Below are 15040 nucleotides of genomic sequence, written 5' to 3'. Positions count from 1 at the left end.
ATAAAAAGCGCGCAGAAATTGGCATGGGTGTACTTATTTGTAAATAAAAATTTCGTAGCGGGTACAACATTGAGATTATTTAATTTCCATTAAAAGTTTCGTTGTGAATTTCAACTAAAGTACCGGGGTATCTCACGAATTATTTGGCATTGACATTTCCTCTTAATAAAATATAATGTAAACACGCTGTATCGTTACCGTTACACTGTATCAGTTCCTTCATTATTGAAACAATTATTGTATTGTATACTGACTGCACACAAGTGTCGTAACATACGGATGCAATACGTAAATTCGGACAGTACTTAAAGTCGGACACAAGTAAATAAATAATTTAATACTCTTAATTTCTTGACACTCTGTATTTGTTGTTTAAAAATGCAATTGCATTGATTAACACCGTACGAATCAATCGTATTGATCATCTAAATGCTTTATTTACGTTTCCACCTTAACGTGCTGTCCGAATTTAAGTACACATGCATGTGCACATACATGTAATATCTACATGTAGTATATGATTTTCTTTGGTACATTTACATTTAAGTACAAGGTGCCTGTACTGTAACATTAATTAACGATATTGACTGTGTACATCAGACCACTTGCTGTATTATGTATATGTATGCATACATATTATGTATATGTAAATGTAGAAATAAAATAAAGATGAAAACCTGCCTCTTATCATTTTGTAGGAAAATTTTATGGGCTACCAAATATTTTTATTGGTAGCCCAGTGGGCTACCTGAAAAATAAGAAATTTGTCGGACACTGATTAAAGGATGATAATTAAATAATTAGTTACATGTCGAAGATGTTGCAGCTTTCTGTTCTTGACTAAAATTAATATGTTATAATTACTTTGTTGTTTTTTACTCACAATTTATTAAAGTATTTTTCGTCTATTATATCATATTTTCGAAGTTCTTTATAGAAAAAAAAGACTTACAAATACACATGCGGTGATACGGACGGTGAAGAAATATCTTTACCAATTTCCTTTCATGAGGCAGAAGACTTGGAGCTTTATTTGATAATTACCTTTCAGTTTGGTAATGTCGGAGTTCAATGTCAGAAAAAAAAAATACAAAAAAAAAATAAAATCCCTACCTACCTACCCACCCAAATTTACCTGGGTCGGGTTATGCCAAACAAACAATTTTTTTAGGATGGCCTTGTAGGTCAGGGTCATCACGATCAAGGTTCTATTACCGTTCTAGTTCAAAATCTTATAAAGTTTATCAGAGAATGAATATCACTCTAGAGTCAACAGTGACCCAAGGAGGCAGCCAAAGAATCTACGGTATGACAGATGAACCCGTTGGCAGTCATCTAAACAAAAGTTCAACAGCTACAGAAAAGTCTACTAATGGTCTGATCATGAATGCCGTGATAACCTTAACTGAGGGGAAGGCTCTCAATTACTTCCCTTTTGAAACGTACGTGGGAGAAAGTTTTTCTTTCCATGACATTATGCCAAAGATGGAAAGGCGCTTTGGTTCAAAGATACTACCCGAGACCAGAAGAGCCAAGTTACAGCAGGCTCAACAGCAACCAGGGGAATCATTAGAAGATTGTGATGATAGAGTGTTAACTCTGGCAACTCCTGCTTTTAGGGACCTTCCTGATCAGTTTGGTCAAAGGGAGGCAGTTTCAAAGTTCTGTCAAGATTGTATTCACAGGGAAGCAAGAAAGCACACCTGTTATGAATGACCATGAACCATTCAACATGCTGTTGATCTGGTACGACACCATCAGATAATACTTAATAATTAATTAGAATAATAACTACCAAAACCTAAAGAATTATCAACACAGAAAATAAATACTTATTTTTATTCACACAAAAAATATTCAATATGTCTTTTTTTCGTCGACCGACTTTGCTCACTACGAGAAATTTGTAACGTTGCGCTTTCAGACATTCATTGCTCTGCAAACTGACAACCGAGCGCTAAAAAACACTAATTAACACATTAAGATTGTTAATAACAATATCAATATAATATAAACTACCAGATCATGCTCAGAATACCCTACGACAACAACTATTAACGACTAATTACGAAGAATAATTGATTGCTTTATAACAAAATGGCCGACATTAGCTGGAACAGGGAAGAATCTACAGGTACACCGGCATCTCCAAAATCAATGTCACGTGACCCGCGTCCGCCGTTATATATTATCGCATATCGCTATCGCGAAGAGGAGAGTTTCCAATCTGTGTTATCTATAGGTCTTTGCTGAGGGCAACGGACCATTTCATTTTCGTTATTGGGTACATGATCTTGTAAACCGGTATTAAACAAGGGTTTCGACTGATAGCATAGCGTTATGACAATTACCAGGGGTAGTGCCGATTAACAGTTCAATTATCTACCGCAATTGTACTACCCCTTTTCAGTAAAATAACTGTGACAAACACTAAACGCTTCAAAGTATGATGCACCCTATTGCAAGTTTTACGAACAATTAGACAACAACTATCGGATATAAACAAACAAAGAATCCATAGTTTGCTTTTTTATTGCGTTAATTACAGGTTCATACTAGCGAGTATCGGTACATCACATGCTCATCTTTTAACTCGTTGGTCAAAGTACAACCTTGTAGTAATTTTCGTTAAAATAGATTAAGCATTTAAAATTATTTAAAATGCAGTGCAAACATATATAACTGTAATTCATACTATACGGCATGGTATTTTACAAGCGCGTGCTATTACCGGTAGTCGTTGATACAATTGACGCTATTTTCGGACACTTCAATTTTCGACTCTAACTTTTTGGACACCTGTTTATTGTGAATATTTTTCATATCTAAGTTTTCGGACACGAATTTTTTTTTATTAAGTGTCCGAAATCATAGAGTAATTACGGTACTCGTGTATAAGTAGCATTTTGAAATTATAACAGAAAATGGTGTAAATTACTGGATTGAAATAAATACTAGTATATGCAGACTTAAATATGTTTCAATACACAACATTACAAAACATAACTTCTATCACTAATCCTTCAATGAGAGAAAAACAAACAACTTACTGGATAATAAGAATTTTTTTTTTTATTGAAACACTTATGTTTACAGGCAGTTAAATAAAAATAATAATCAAAATATCCGGTGAACAAAAATGGAACTTTTTAATACAGGTATTACCTGGTATTAGAACTGCCCAGCCCAACATAATTATTTGTCAATGTGTGTAACTGAAGTCTTGGTTTATCTATTTTGACACTTGGCGCTCCCAACCAGATTAAATTTCCTTTCTTTAATTAAGGTTTTCTTATGAATTAAACCATTGCACTTAATTAAATTAATTATCTTATCTAACATGAATAAATAAGTAATTGTGATCATGTTAAATTCTAAGAATGCATTGAAACTTATTAATCGACTTCAATATTTGACAAAGTACTTATAATAATATAGTAACCCAGGGCCCTCGTTTTGCACTTTTTACTGCCGAATATCGGCGGCTTCCCCCATGAAAAAGTATATTCTTTTCTCCTATTTCAGCTAAAAATTCCCCCCTCCAATTTTTTTTTAAAACTTTTATACCTATATTGCCAGCTGGTATCGTGCTACTAACCTTTGATTAAATGTATATTTATGTAAATCACATTAAAATATAGCAATTTTAGGTGTAAAATGGTTGGTGTAAAGATCTTCTAAAATTCCCCTTTTCGCCCAAAACGACGCGAAATTCCCCCCTCTAAGGGCCCCGGCCCCAATCCACCAAAGTGTAGCAAGGGACCTGTAACCTAATAATACTATTTAAACAAATGCACAAATATTATGCAAACTACCTAATTTATTTCAATTTTATATGTTTTGTACACAGTTTATAAAAAAATACATTTGTTGAATTGCATTTGCCAAAAATCACAATGTCATCTTTCATTTACATACTACATTTATTATTTTCACGTCTGTGTGTTGTGAACCTAGCGTAAATCAGGTCTGACTTTCCATTTTATTGATTCCAATTATACCCCACCTGAGTGTAAACATATTTGCGTTCTTACTTTAAATAAATCTTAAATCAGGTCTATGGAAAGTCAGACCTGATTTAAGATTAAATCCAAATAAGAACACAATGAGTCCAGAGTCAGCATATAGATACGAGATTGTAAGTAACACACATGGTCAACAAACAGCACAGATGAAAAGGTCACCTATTGTCTGGGGTACAAAAGTTATAGTACTGACGAACGTAACGGGATTACTCTAAACCAATATAAATTGATTAGATTTTAGTGCATTTGGCAAGCAAGTAAATACATGAATAGATTGTTCCTTCTAGAACGTTCTAATAAGTCAACCAATCCGTAATAAGCCCAGACCTTGATGACCAATGGAAATTACAAGTAGATTTTATGTAAATAATCCTGGGGATAAAATGCAGTGTTTTAGTTAATAAGAAAGGTCTGCGGTTAGAGATTTGTCACGTCTATTTGACGTGGTGGCCATGTCGGCCGCCGCGCTGTAAAATTGTACTTCATGAACATTAGAAGCGTTGTGTTAGAAATTATTAAACAGAAATAAATCTCGATGAAAACAGAAATGAACTTTGTTTGTTACTGTGTGTTCTCCACGAACAATGTGTAATTACGCGACACAGTACATTTTATTGATTCCAATTATACCCCACCTGCAGCCAATTGTATAAACATTTTAACCGCAAGGTAACCACGTTATCGCGGTAACCAGACCGCTTACCATGGTTAAACCATTTGTATAAACAATTTACAAAAAAATTACCACGCACTTACCGCGGTAACTTTTTACCCACCTATGCTAGCTGGGTAACTGCATTTTAACCACAACAAACATGGCGGACGTTCATATGGTCAGACATCGTAGACCTCGACTTTTTCGACGAGTCGACAGACAGGAGACGGACTTAATGGACGACGAAGTGCGCCGAAGGTATAGGTTTTCGACGGACAACATTGACCGACTTGTGGGACTGTTGGAGCCAACATTACGAAGACGGACGCGACGAAACCAGGCACTGACCATTCGACAACGGATCATGTTGACTTTGAGGTTTCTCGCTTCCGGGGCTTTTCTCCAGATAATAGGAGACACCTTCGGCGTGGACATTGCAACTGTGTCCCGAGTTGTGACCGACGTGACGAACAGCTTGTTTGCACTTAAGGATATGGTGATAAGGTTTCCCGTGACTGACGCTGACAGACGACGAGTGATGACGGGTTTCTTTGAAATGAGAGGGTTTCCGGGCGTTATAGGCTGTGTCGACGGCACACACGTCCGTATCATTTCTCCCGGTGGTCCAGATGAGCCTTCCTTTGTGAATCGAAAAGGGTTTCATTCCCTCAACGTCCAGGCAACTTGTGACCACAAAGGTAAGTCCCTTCTACAGGTTTGGCCTCTTAAATGCCCATGTAATCCGGTACTGTAACATTTCAGTACTGTACGTATTTTCATCACTTTAGTCCGGTATATATCTTAAACATTAACTCTTAAGGAAAACAGTTTGTTCAACTTTTTTAATTCGCAGTGATCAACGTGTAATTTCACTACTTTATCACTATTTCAAGCACACGCAATTATATTTCATTTGATTTGCAGATGAGAGCTGATATAAATACAGCAATATAAATGCATACCATATTATTAATGCGCGCATCTATTTTGCCATATTCAAAATTCTTTTCTATAATCTTCAACTTCCATTCAGTGATCCACCCATGACAGAGACTACACGCTAACTGAATTCAGTTACTCAGTACTGACGTAGTAGTCTGTAATGACATCACACATGTGTACTTTGGTACATGTCAGGCCATACATGTATTTGAGCTGCTGAATAAGAATCGCGTTTTCCTAATAGAGGCTCCTGTGGGGTATTTTAACACTGGTTTCACATGTAACACTTTTTGTCAATTTGTTTTTTTTAATCCCAATATCAGAATTCTGCCAAGTACCTAGGTGTCATTTGAGAAAGTGAATTATCTGAAATGTATTTGGTTAAACCACTTAAAAACACACAATGTAATTCATTATATTGCAATGTCACCTTGATTATGCTAGTTCATCCTGGTATTGTGGACTCATCAAAGGGTTAAAAACAAATTTCAAAATAAGAATAATAGACTCATTAATAATTATGACTGTAGGCACCCTGTAACTTTGTGCTCCAGACTTTGAACAGTTAGGATTGTTAAATATTAACCATGGGTGGTATTCCAGAAGCATCTTAAGTAAATTTATTTTTATCCTTAAATTGGGAAATTTTCTTAAGTGTTTGATTTCATATTTCAATAGCTTGGTATCAAGATATATATTTAAATAGCATCATTATGACAATATCATTTTAGGAATACCAAAAAAACATGTGTTTCCTTATTAAGTAAAAAATACAAAACATTGTAATTTTGAACTTTAAGTGAAATTATTTAAGAATTGACTTAAGATGTTTCTGGAATACCACCCCAGAGTTATAAGCAAGTAAGACTGAATCATGTTCACAAGATTTATAATGAGAAATCTCCTTTATGTATGAATGAGCATTTAAAGAGAACTAAAGATCTACATAAGTATTGACAGGAGTGAAATTTTTGTGTGCCTCAAGTTAATGGTATTACTGCATGCACATTCTACTGCAATGGCATTTTGGACTGTATTGCTCTGCCATAAGATGGATCATGTTTCATAGCTTTCATGTTTGATTGTGAATGTCTCTTTAATGTTTATCAATGTACTGAATTTTTATTCACAGGGATGTTTACAAGTGTGAATGCATGTTGGCCTGGATGCTGCCATGACTCCCACATCTTCCGAATGTCCAAGCTTGGACAGCATATGGCCAATCACCATCAAGGTTGCATTTTTGAATCTTTTGGTTCAATATATGTAATCCTCAATGCTGATTATGTTCACTACTATAAAAACAATCAGTGTTTATCCCCTGGTCAAGTTTACATTATTTAAAAAAAACTTGAATTTTGAGACATGTTCATGGTTACAAGTTATCAAAATAATGTTAATGGTAAATACTACTGCATTACATATTTATAAATTGTTTCCAGCAGAACACACATCTTATTTTGGTTGAAAATTGCCATTTTTCTTTCAATGATTATGCAATTTTTAAATAACTATTATAGGACATGTAACTATGTACAATAAGGTGTTATATTATTTTCAGATCCTGAACGTGGATATCTTTTAGGAGATAGTGGGTACCCTTGCAGGCCTTTCCTGCTGACACCGTTCCTTCAGCCAGGTGAAAACAACAAGTCAATGTCATGAACTTGTATTGAAGAAGTAGTTTTAACTAGATCTTGTGAAATATTATAATGACAGTTTTTTTTTTCGTAAACTTCAAAAAATAAAAACACACAAAACAACTTTTATGTATGCTAAGCATATAATCAACACATATATGAAAATGAAATAGATTGTCCTTGATTCTCTAAATACTAACTATTTTTCCTTTAAATAATTCAATATTAAAACTATAAACATATAACTGTTTTCACAGAGTCAGAAGCTCAGGAAAGGTACAATGCTGCGCACATCGGCACCAGGAACAGTATTGAAAGGGCCTTTGGGGTTTGGAAGAGAACCTTTCATGTCCTCCATGGTGAGGTATGTAAGGAAATTGTTTATATTATTGAGGATAAAATGAGGATTATAACATGAAATGTATTTAATCAACAAAGATGGTAAATGAAAATTTGAATCATTATATATTGCCATGCATAGTTGAGATTGATCGTATTGTCATAAGAGATGTTCAGTACCAATTTGAAGTCAATCGGTGTAGAAATGAAGAAGTTAATGTAAAATAACATAAAACAAGATATGTGTTTGTCAGAAACACCATGTCCCCTTATGCACCGCTTTGAAGCTATATATTTTATATTTGACCTTGAACGATGACCATGACCTTTCAACACTCAAAATGTGCAGCTCCATGAGATACACATGCATGCCAATTATCAAGTTGCTATCTTCAATACTGCAAAAGTTATGACGAAATGTTAAATTTGGAACAAACAAACACACAAACCAACCAACTAACAGACATGGCAAAAACAATATGTCCTCCCACTATAGTGGTGGGGACATAAAAATGAGTGCAAATCTCTGACCCGGCCCCACCTCAACCATCATGACTTTTGACCCAGGGGTCAGATTAAAAAATTTCAAATACAATTTAGTACAGGGTCACACATATGCTCATAGCTTCCATGTATGTAAGTTTCAAGGTTCTTGGGCTAATAGTGAAGGAGCAGATAATGGGGATAATATTGGTTAGTTCATTTTTAAAGAAACTATGTACATAAATTTTTACAGCAATTGATCAAAATCAATAATGATCTTCATTCTGAATGACTATGAAAAAGGAATTAAAAAATTGCACAAGTCTGAGTCAGACATTATAACAACTTTAATTCAAATAATTATAAATCACAGCAATAAGCTCTAATAATCAAGGATTTTTCTTATATTAATCACAATAATAAGTTCTAGAAATAAAAGATTTTTCTAATAACAGAAGTCAAGATGAAACTTTGTAAAAGTAATACAAGTCCATTCACTTTATTGAAATAACCAATCAATAACATTCTTACGTGAGTTTTAGTTAACAGACAGGTGTCACTTCGGAGTATACATCTGCACCAGATATGGAATATGCAAACATTCAATTAGATCTTATATCATGTCAAACACATTGTATGAAATATGTCAGTTATTAACTTATTACCCTACCCTCTCATTTATTGAGAAAATGACCAAAACATAAACAATTTCTTAAAATAATTTATAGACAGTAAACATGAAGATGTTGGTATCAAAGAAGTAATGATGTCTTAAAAGGCGTTTATTTGTCTTTTGCTGCTTATCTCATTAGGGTTTCCTAAGTAGCAAAAAGAAATTAATATGTATTTCAAATTAAAGTTGTGATACATATCTAATTTATAATTTAGTTTCTAAGTACAGTTATTGCTGAATTTTAAATAGAGTACTCACAGCCCAAAAGAAAAAAAAAATGCTAATTCAATGTTTTTCCTACAATTTCTTTTTATTCTTGTATGACAGATAAGAATGAAGCCTGCCAAGGTCACCCGCATCATTATTGCCTGTGCTGTGCTCCATAATCTACGGTTGATGTGGGGAGAACCAGCAGTGGATCCAGAACCCGTAGAAGAGGTTGCCCAGGGAGATATGTTTCAGGCTGCAACAGATGGGAGAAGAGTTCGAGATACAATTGTCGAAAATTACTTTTCTTAGGTTATTAACAGATTAAATGTAAATGTTTTCATTACATTTGTGCTAATATATCTCTGAGTCATACTGTATGACTCAGAGATATATTAGCACAAATGTAATGAAAACCCACTTTAACAAACAAGGACCCAAACTATCAGTGTATTACACTGATAGTTTGGGTCCTTGTTTGTTAAAGTGGGTTTTACAGCCTTAGAACAACCATTCAACAATAGAACAAAATGTATTAGTTCATTGACCACATAATATTTGTGAATAAATTTTTAGGTAATAACCTCATTTTGTACTCACTCATTATTGGAATTTTTGTATGAGTATATCAGTAAGTACTGTCATTCGTTCATAGAAATGTTCCTGCTTGTCTGCCAAGCTGTTTTGTTTGGCATAGAACAGCATCTGCAGCTCTTTCAGTGACCTGTATATGTTTAAAGAAAGCCATCAGCTTAGTTATTATGGTTATTGTTAAACAATGATATGATTCTATTGGTTCAGTAAGTCCGTTTCGTTGATAGTAAATAATTTAAATTAAAAGAATATGACATTGTCATTTTATAGTTTAAAGTTGCATATTTAGTTTATATAAATGAAACTAGTTCCATGAATATAATCATACTTATATACATACTTAGTCTGAGGCTCTTTCTTGTTACTTTTGCAATCTGTATCTGTACCTGCTGATGTACCACATTTTGCCTGCATCTCTGATGAAAATATTTACATTATAGAACCCTGTTATACATCTTTTATCTTAAGATCATATTATTTGTTTCATTGAGCCAATGTTGTTAAAGCAAGTGGTATTTTGAAGTTTTTATTTGTTTCATACATACTGTTCAGTAGAGATATAATATTGCAAACTGATTCTTATAACTTAAATAAAAAAATTAAATTACTAATGTGTATTTTATTACATTATAAAATATAAGAATTTAAATTGAAATTAGTTGTACATACACATGATATTTCAAATGGCAATGACTAATGTTATGAAGAAATGCCATTAATGATTCCAGCTTCATAAGAATAACTATACTTTGGATGAATAATTCCCATTCCTTTAAAATATTTAATCTAAATCATATTACTGCTGGTTTGGTCTGCGGAACTAGCTGACGCAATTTTTCCCGTTGTCTCGCCTGGACATTCGGCAAACAAAGCTGCAAAAGAGAGAATTTCCCCATTTGGACCCTCATTGAATAGTGCACAGAGTGCGATATTCTACACGTTGACAGGTGATTCCATTTGCAAGAGTGATGGGTGGTGATTTTGATGGATAGTTTTTATTTACACAATACAGCATTTAAAAAAATAAATAAAATAATAATACACTACATAATAAGAAAACTGAATATACTAAGTAAAGCTAAAACGTCAGAAAAGATAACACGACGTTAATAAAAGAAACATGTATGTTTAGCTGGAAAATTGACCCCTTCTGGGAAAGTGGACGAAACCCTGTTTGTGTAAAATAAAAAAAAGCATCATTCGTGTGTCATTAGTCAGAACAGTAACATGGAACTTTTAGTGTTACGAAAATGCTTACAGAAAATGTTCAAAGGATTATGAATTGTTTATTTGATGGAATATATCTTGTGCTCTTAAAGTACTAAATGTCAGATGTACCATTCTTTATAAGTGACAAGAACTCAAGTGACAGACAATAAAGAAGAAATTTGGATAAAAACAGTTAATTTCTAACCAGCAACGTAGCTGAAATAATTCGCATTCAGAGTCTGCCAAAGCAAAACTCATCAAAAGACTATGGTGGCAATTTATATTGACTAACCAGCAACGGAGACGAGCGCTGAAGATACAGTCTTTGCCGATGGACCCGGGGTTGTCTCCGTTGCACAGAAGCTGGACTCCATCGCCATCGGACTATCGCAGCCCACATCCTCGATCCCCAAGGGCAATGGAAGTTTCCTTAATGGGCTGGGCAAATCAGCGAGTACATCGTATGACATCTCCCATATGGTCTGAGGGTCTGCAAATAACGATGTCCATGAGACAAGGTTGTGTTGGAAAATACAAAGTTGGTGTTATATATTACACTACACTGCAAGATAACAATTTTCATCAGCTTCGCTGCTAACTGCTATTTACCGTCTCCGGAGATGGCCGTATCTGCATCCTCGCAGATGCCATGGAAGGAAGAGCTGTGGTCGAAAAGTCCAGCCACGGCCTGCGAGGTCTGGCTCATCTTCGGTAGAGGCGGGCCACCACCTGTCGCTGATCTGTCTATCTTTCGCAAGCATATGTCTGTCTTAGCGTGTTTCATCTACAGTACAGGACAGTAGTCAGTACACAGGCACAGTAAATAAAAAGGTATCAACGTTAAAACATATTACTTTGGGATACAAATACAATTCAGTTTCTATTAATCATTAGTATTATACCGGTTTCATAGCAAATATTTCAGATGTACAGTTAATTGAACAAGTGCTTAAATAATCATACGTACTATATTTCGCCACTTTTCCTTTACTTGTTTTAAGGTCCGAGGACCGCTGCCGCAGGCATTTACACTGTTTACTAACGACAACCACATCTGGTTGACCTTTTGGGCGGCCCCCGGACCAGCGGAAGCGTGGCTACTTCGCATGGTGCTAGCATTTTCCTTCATGAAGTCGACAATTATATCAACTTCTCTAGAAGTGAACATTTTTGACTTAGTGCGTTTTGCTTCCTCCGCCATGTTTGTTATGATCTTCTGCTGACAGTTGTGCGCGAAAATGACGTCATACGCGTGCACCTTGCGGTAATAATTACCGTGGTTAATTTGTTTATTATCGTGGTTAAGTTACCGCGCGGTAAAAAGTTTTGTACAAGCGGATTTACTGCGTGGTAACTTAACCACGATAATTACCGTGGTCATTGTTTTACCGTGGTATTTTTTAACCAATGTTTATACAATTGGCTGCAGATGTTTTCATTGTAATGGTGAGGGCCATATGAACAGGGACTGTAAAGGAGTACCAGGAATTCCTTAAATCAAAGTCTGAAAGCAAACAGGCGGAAAGGATTCACAGAAGGCTTTTAACTTCAAAGAGCCTGTGGCATAGGCCTAGCCCCGCAGCTCGATGTAGACAGAGGCCAGTTGTTACCGCCAGTTTATGTGCGGCAGGATACTTCATCTAGATTGGTGACTGAAGTAGAAGCTGGAACCCCAGCAGACAAATCCGTGGCAGCAAGTAAAGCAGAGACCATAGCAGTAAAGGTAGTGACAGCAGGGTCTTCTTAGGTGAATACATGTATGTTGGTAGGAGATTGTCTGGTTAGGGCTCGGGTAGATTCCGGGGCAGATATATCCATACTGTCTTCAGCAGTTTATGACCCGTTAAAGCAGAAACCAGGCAAGGTCAAGGAGATCAACATGCAGCTTGCTGATAAGAACTGTGTTCTGAAAGGAATTGTGACACCGCCTATCCACGTACAGCTGAGAAAACATTCTTCCAGGGAAGGGATATGTGTATCGCCAATCAGACCGAGTGGTTAAAGCGATGTCACAGAAGTTGAAAGCAGCCAGTAAGGGGGGGGGGGGGCTGTTCACTCAGTCATGTCGGGTGGTGGCTGGAAGTTTTTCCCGACACCCACTTTAGTTTCAACAGGAATGTGGAACACTTCACTGAGGAGGATGTGGCCGTTATAGTGGGCATGAGTGAGGAACCAATCCTCATTAGTGAGGAGTCACAAGTCCTCATTGAGACAGACGTATGCCCCTTGGCAACCCAGGATGGGCACAAGGAACCAGACCCAGACAAGTGGCAGATTATTGTTTCAGGTGCTGGTACCTGGTTCCGGGGAGCGATTCTCAACAATAAATATGGGGTAGTGTTGTGGCTGACCTGGTGAGTTGTGGCTGACCTGCTGAAAGCCTGAAGGCACATGCGCAGTGACGAGTCACAAAGAGCTAGACGAACAGTGAACAACCTCTTATTGCAATTAGCTTTGTTATGATAATTAATAAATTGTGGTAGATAACAGGCAAGTGTTCAGTTATACGCGAAAAGTTGATAGTACACAAAATGGCTATATTCCCAAATACATGTAGTCTCATTTATAAGACGCGCAAAGAATTTAGAGATACTTTTTATATGGGCTAAATTCTTTGGAACGTCTCATCGTTGAAGGACCTTTTTTGTGGTGGAAACCAGAAAGTTTAAATTTTCATAAATTTGCATAAAATTGCAAAATAACATTACCAACTCATTCAGTTTTAATTCAGAAGTTCATTTTTACATCAAATATCGTCGATTCGAAGTTAGAAAGGCATAAATTCTTCAGTTAAACTTCTGCTTAAATCGCAAAACAATCACTGACCTGTAGCCATGTCATGAAACTGATTTAAATATGAACCAATCAGAAGAAGGCATTACGGTGTAACGTGTACGCGTAATTTTATTTAACATGAGCTTTTAACACAGACTTTTACCTAACTAGATCTAGTATGCTAATCTTTGTCGATTTAATAAGCATATGTTCAAAACAGATATGGTGCAGTTTCTATTCACTGTTCTAAGTTTCAGGAAATGTTTATGCATGTCTTTTTCGCACCTCTGTCTGTGTTGTTTTATGTACTTACATTCTACGTTACAAAGGACGGTATACTGTACGATCTGTTTCAATATTATTTATGTACAGTATAAAAATAAAAGATGTAATTTATTTCAGAACTTTTTAATTGTCAATTTAGAAAAAAACAATGCTAAATTAATCCAGAAAAGTATAACATCGGTTTACTATGTAACGCGCTGCACCACAACAGACGAACGCAAACTGTATTTTACGCTGTTTATTCTTCCACTTTAAACCAGATGCTTTACATCGAGGTCGTGTTATCGATTTATATCTACACAGCGAGCGAATCGAGAGATATTGAAAAATTGAATAGTGGTTGGATTTAAATTGCTCAGGCGTGCAAAATTCAAAGTGTCATTACATAATTTTTACAGAACATTATCGAGAAATGAATTATCTACACAGGTATGTAAATATTATTGCAATCCGTTGTTATTAAGTGTGTTATATCGGGGCTTGAATGTTGCGCAGAAAATCCTTGCGCAACAATATAGACAAAGAACAAAAAATTCCCACCACATAATTGGTCTTTCACCCTTTGTACGCTCCAAATATTACCCATATAAAAAGTAGCTTAATATTTAAGAGCGTCAAAAATTTGGACTATATTCCCAAAATGATGACAAAAACAGTGGTATTTACCTAAACAGCAAATGCTAGCAATAAAAAGGAAGATAAATTACGCATTTAACTATGCATTGACATATAACGCATACATGTTTTTCTATTTTTTCACTTGAACACTTCCAAAATGCTACTATGAGAGTCAGGGATAGTCTATAGACTAACAATGCCAGATTTATTAATTCATTTTAATAGGTTTACTTACTTGTTAATCCTAAGATGTATTTCATAATCTTTGCATTTAATGTTATTATAAAAACGGAAACCAGAACATTAGTCAGGACATTACTATATCTGTAGGGATAAAACTGGTCTGGATTCGAATCGTCATAGTTCCAGATCGCGAAAATAAGTGACGCATAAAGAATAACAGTAAATTTAAATACTGTGTCAAGAACATATCATTAAAGTAGCCTCAACTTCAATAAAAAATATGAACACTGTGCTCATGGTAGTACCTTTCCATTATTGCTGGTAGATAATCGCTTCTTTGCATAAATTTTATTAAAAATGAACTTTGACCCTTTCTGCTATAAGTCAGAACGAATCCGGGTCGTTTCGCCCT

The 15040-nt window shown here is 35.4% G+C and overlaps 3 protein-coding genes and 1 long non-coding RNA gene across 12 annotated transcripts in view; 2 read left to right on the top strand and 2 right to left on the bottom strand.

Moving 5' to 3' along the window:
• LOC127844583 (lysophospholipase D GDPD1-like) overlaps positions 1-15036 on the bottom strand; it is a 68957-nt gene extending 53921 nt beyond the window's left edge. For 5 of the 9 annotated variants that reach the window (XR_008032832.1, XR_008032835.1, XR_008032830.1 and 2 more), the window contains exon 1: positions 14934-14994. Coding sequence is in view for 1 of the 9 variants with exons in the window: in XM_052375003.1 (XP_052230963.1) it covers positions 14681-14705 (25 nt within the window). In the remaining 8 variants the exon portion in view is untranslated. Of the gene's footprint in view, positions 1-13118; positions 13184-14680; positions 14864-14933 lie in introns of those variants that run through there. The other 4 variants (XM_052374982.1, XM_052374963.1, XM_052375003.1 and 1 more) reach the window with 4 other exon arrangements.
• On the top strand, positions 4663-9304 carry LOC127844611 (putative nuclease HARBI1). The gene is made up of 5 exons (XM_052375016.1): positions 4663-5378; positions 6755-6856; positions 7184-7261; positions 7520-7626; positions 9085-9304. Exons 1-5 carry the CDS (start codon positions 4841-4843, stop codon positions 9274-9276), a joined length of 1017 nt encoding a protein of 338 aa, XP_052230976.1. The 5' UTR covers positions 4663-4840; the 3' UTR covers positions 9277-9304.
• On the bottom strand, positions 8414-11968 carry LOC127844627 (uncharacterized). The gene is made up of 7 exons (XM_052375036.1): positions 11735-11968; positions 11377-11551; positions 11060-11257; positions 10359-10430; positions 9899-9974; positions 9565-9688; positions 8414-9220 (listed from the first exon to the last, which is right to left on the bottom strand). Exons 1-6 carry the CDS (start codon positions 11966-11968, stop codon positions 9568-9570), a joined length of 876 nt encoding a protein of 291 aa, XP_052230996.1. The 3' UTR covers positions 8414-9220; positions 9565-9567.
• Positions 11453-12022, top strand: LOC127844673 (uncharacterized). Its single transcript, XR_008032864.1, has 2 exons — positions 11453-11598; positions 11769-12022. It is a non-coding gene; the product is annotated as an uncharacterized LOC127844673 (long non-coding RNA).
• Positions 15037-15040: the final 4 nt, after the last annotated feature.

The sequence above is a fragment of the Dreissena polymorpha genome, chromosome 1, assembly GCF_020536995.1.
Source record: "Dreissena polymorpha isolate Duluth1 chromosome 1, UMN_Dpol_1.0, whole genome shotgun sequence".
Lineage (NCBI taxonomy): Eukaryota > Metazoa > Mollusca > Bivalvia > Myida > Dreissenidae > Dreissena > Dreissena polymorpha.
The sequence above is the reverse complement of the archived record's forward strand: the minus strand, read 5'-3'. Positions and strand labels throughout refer to the sequence as shown.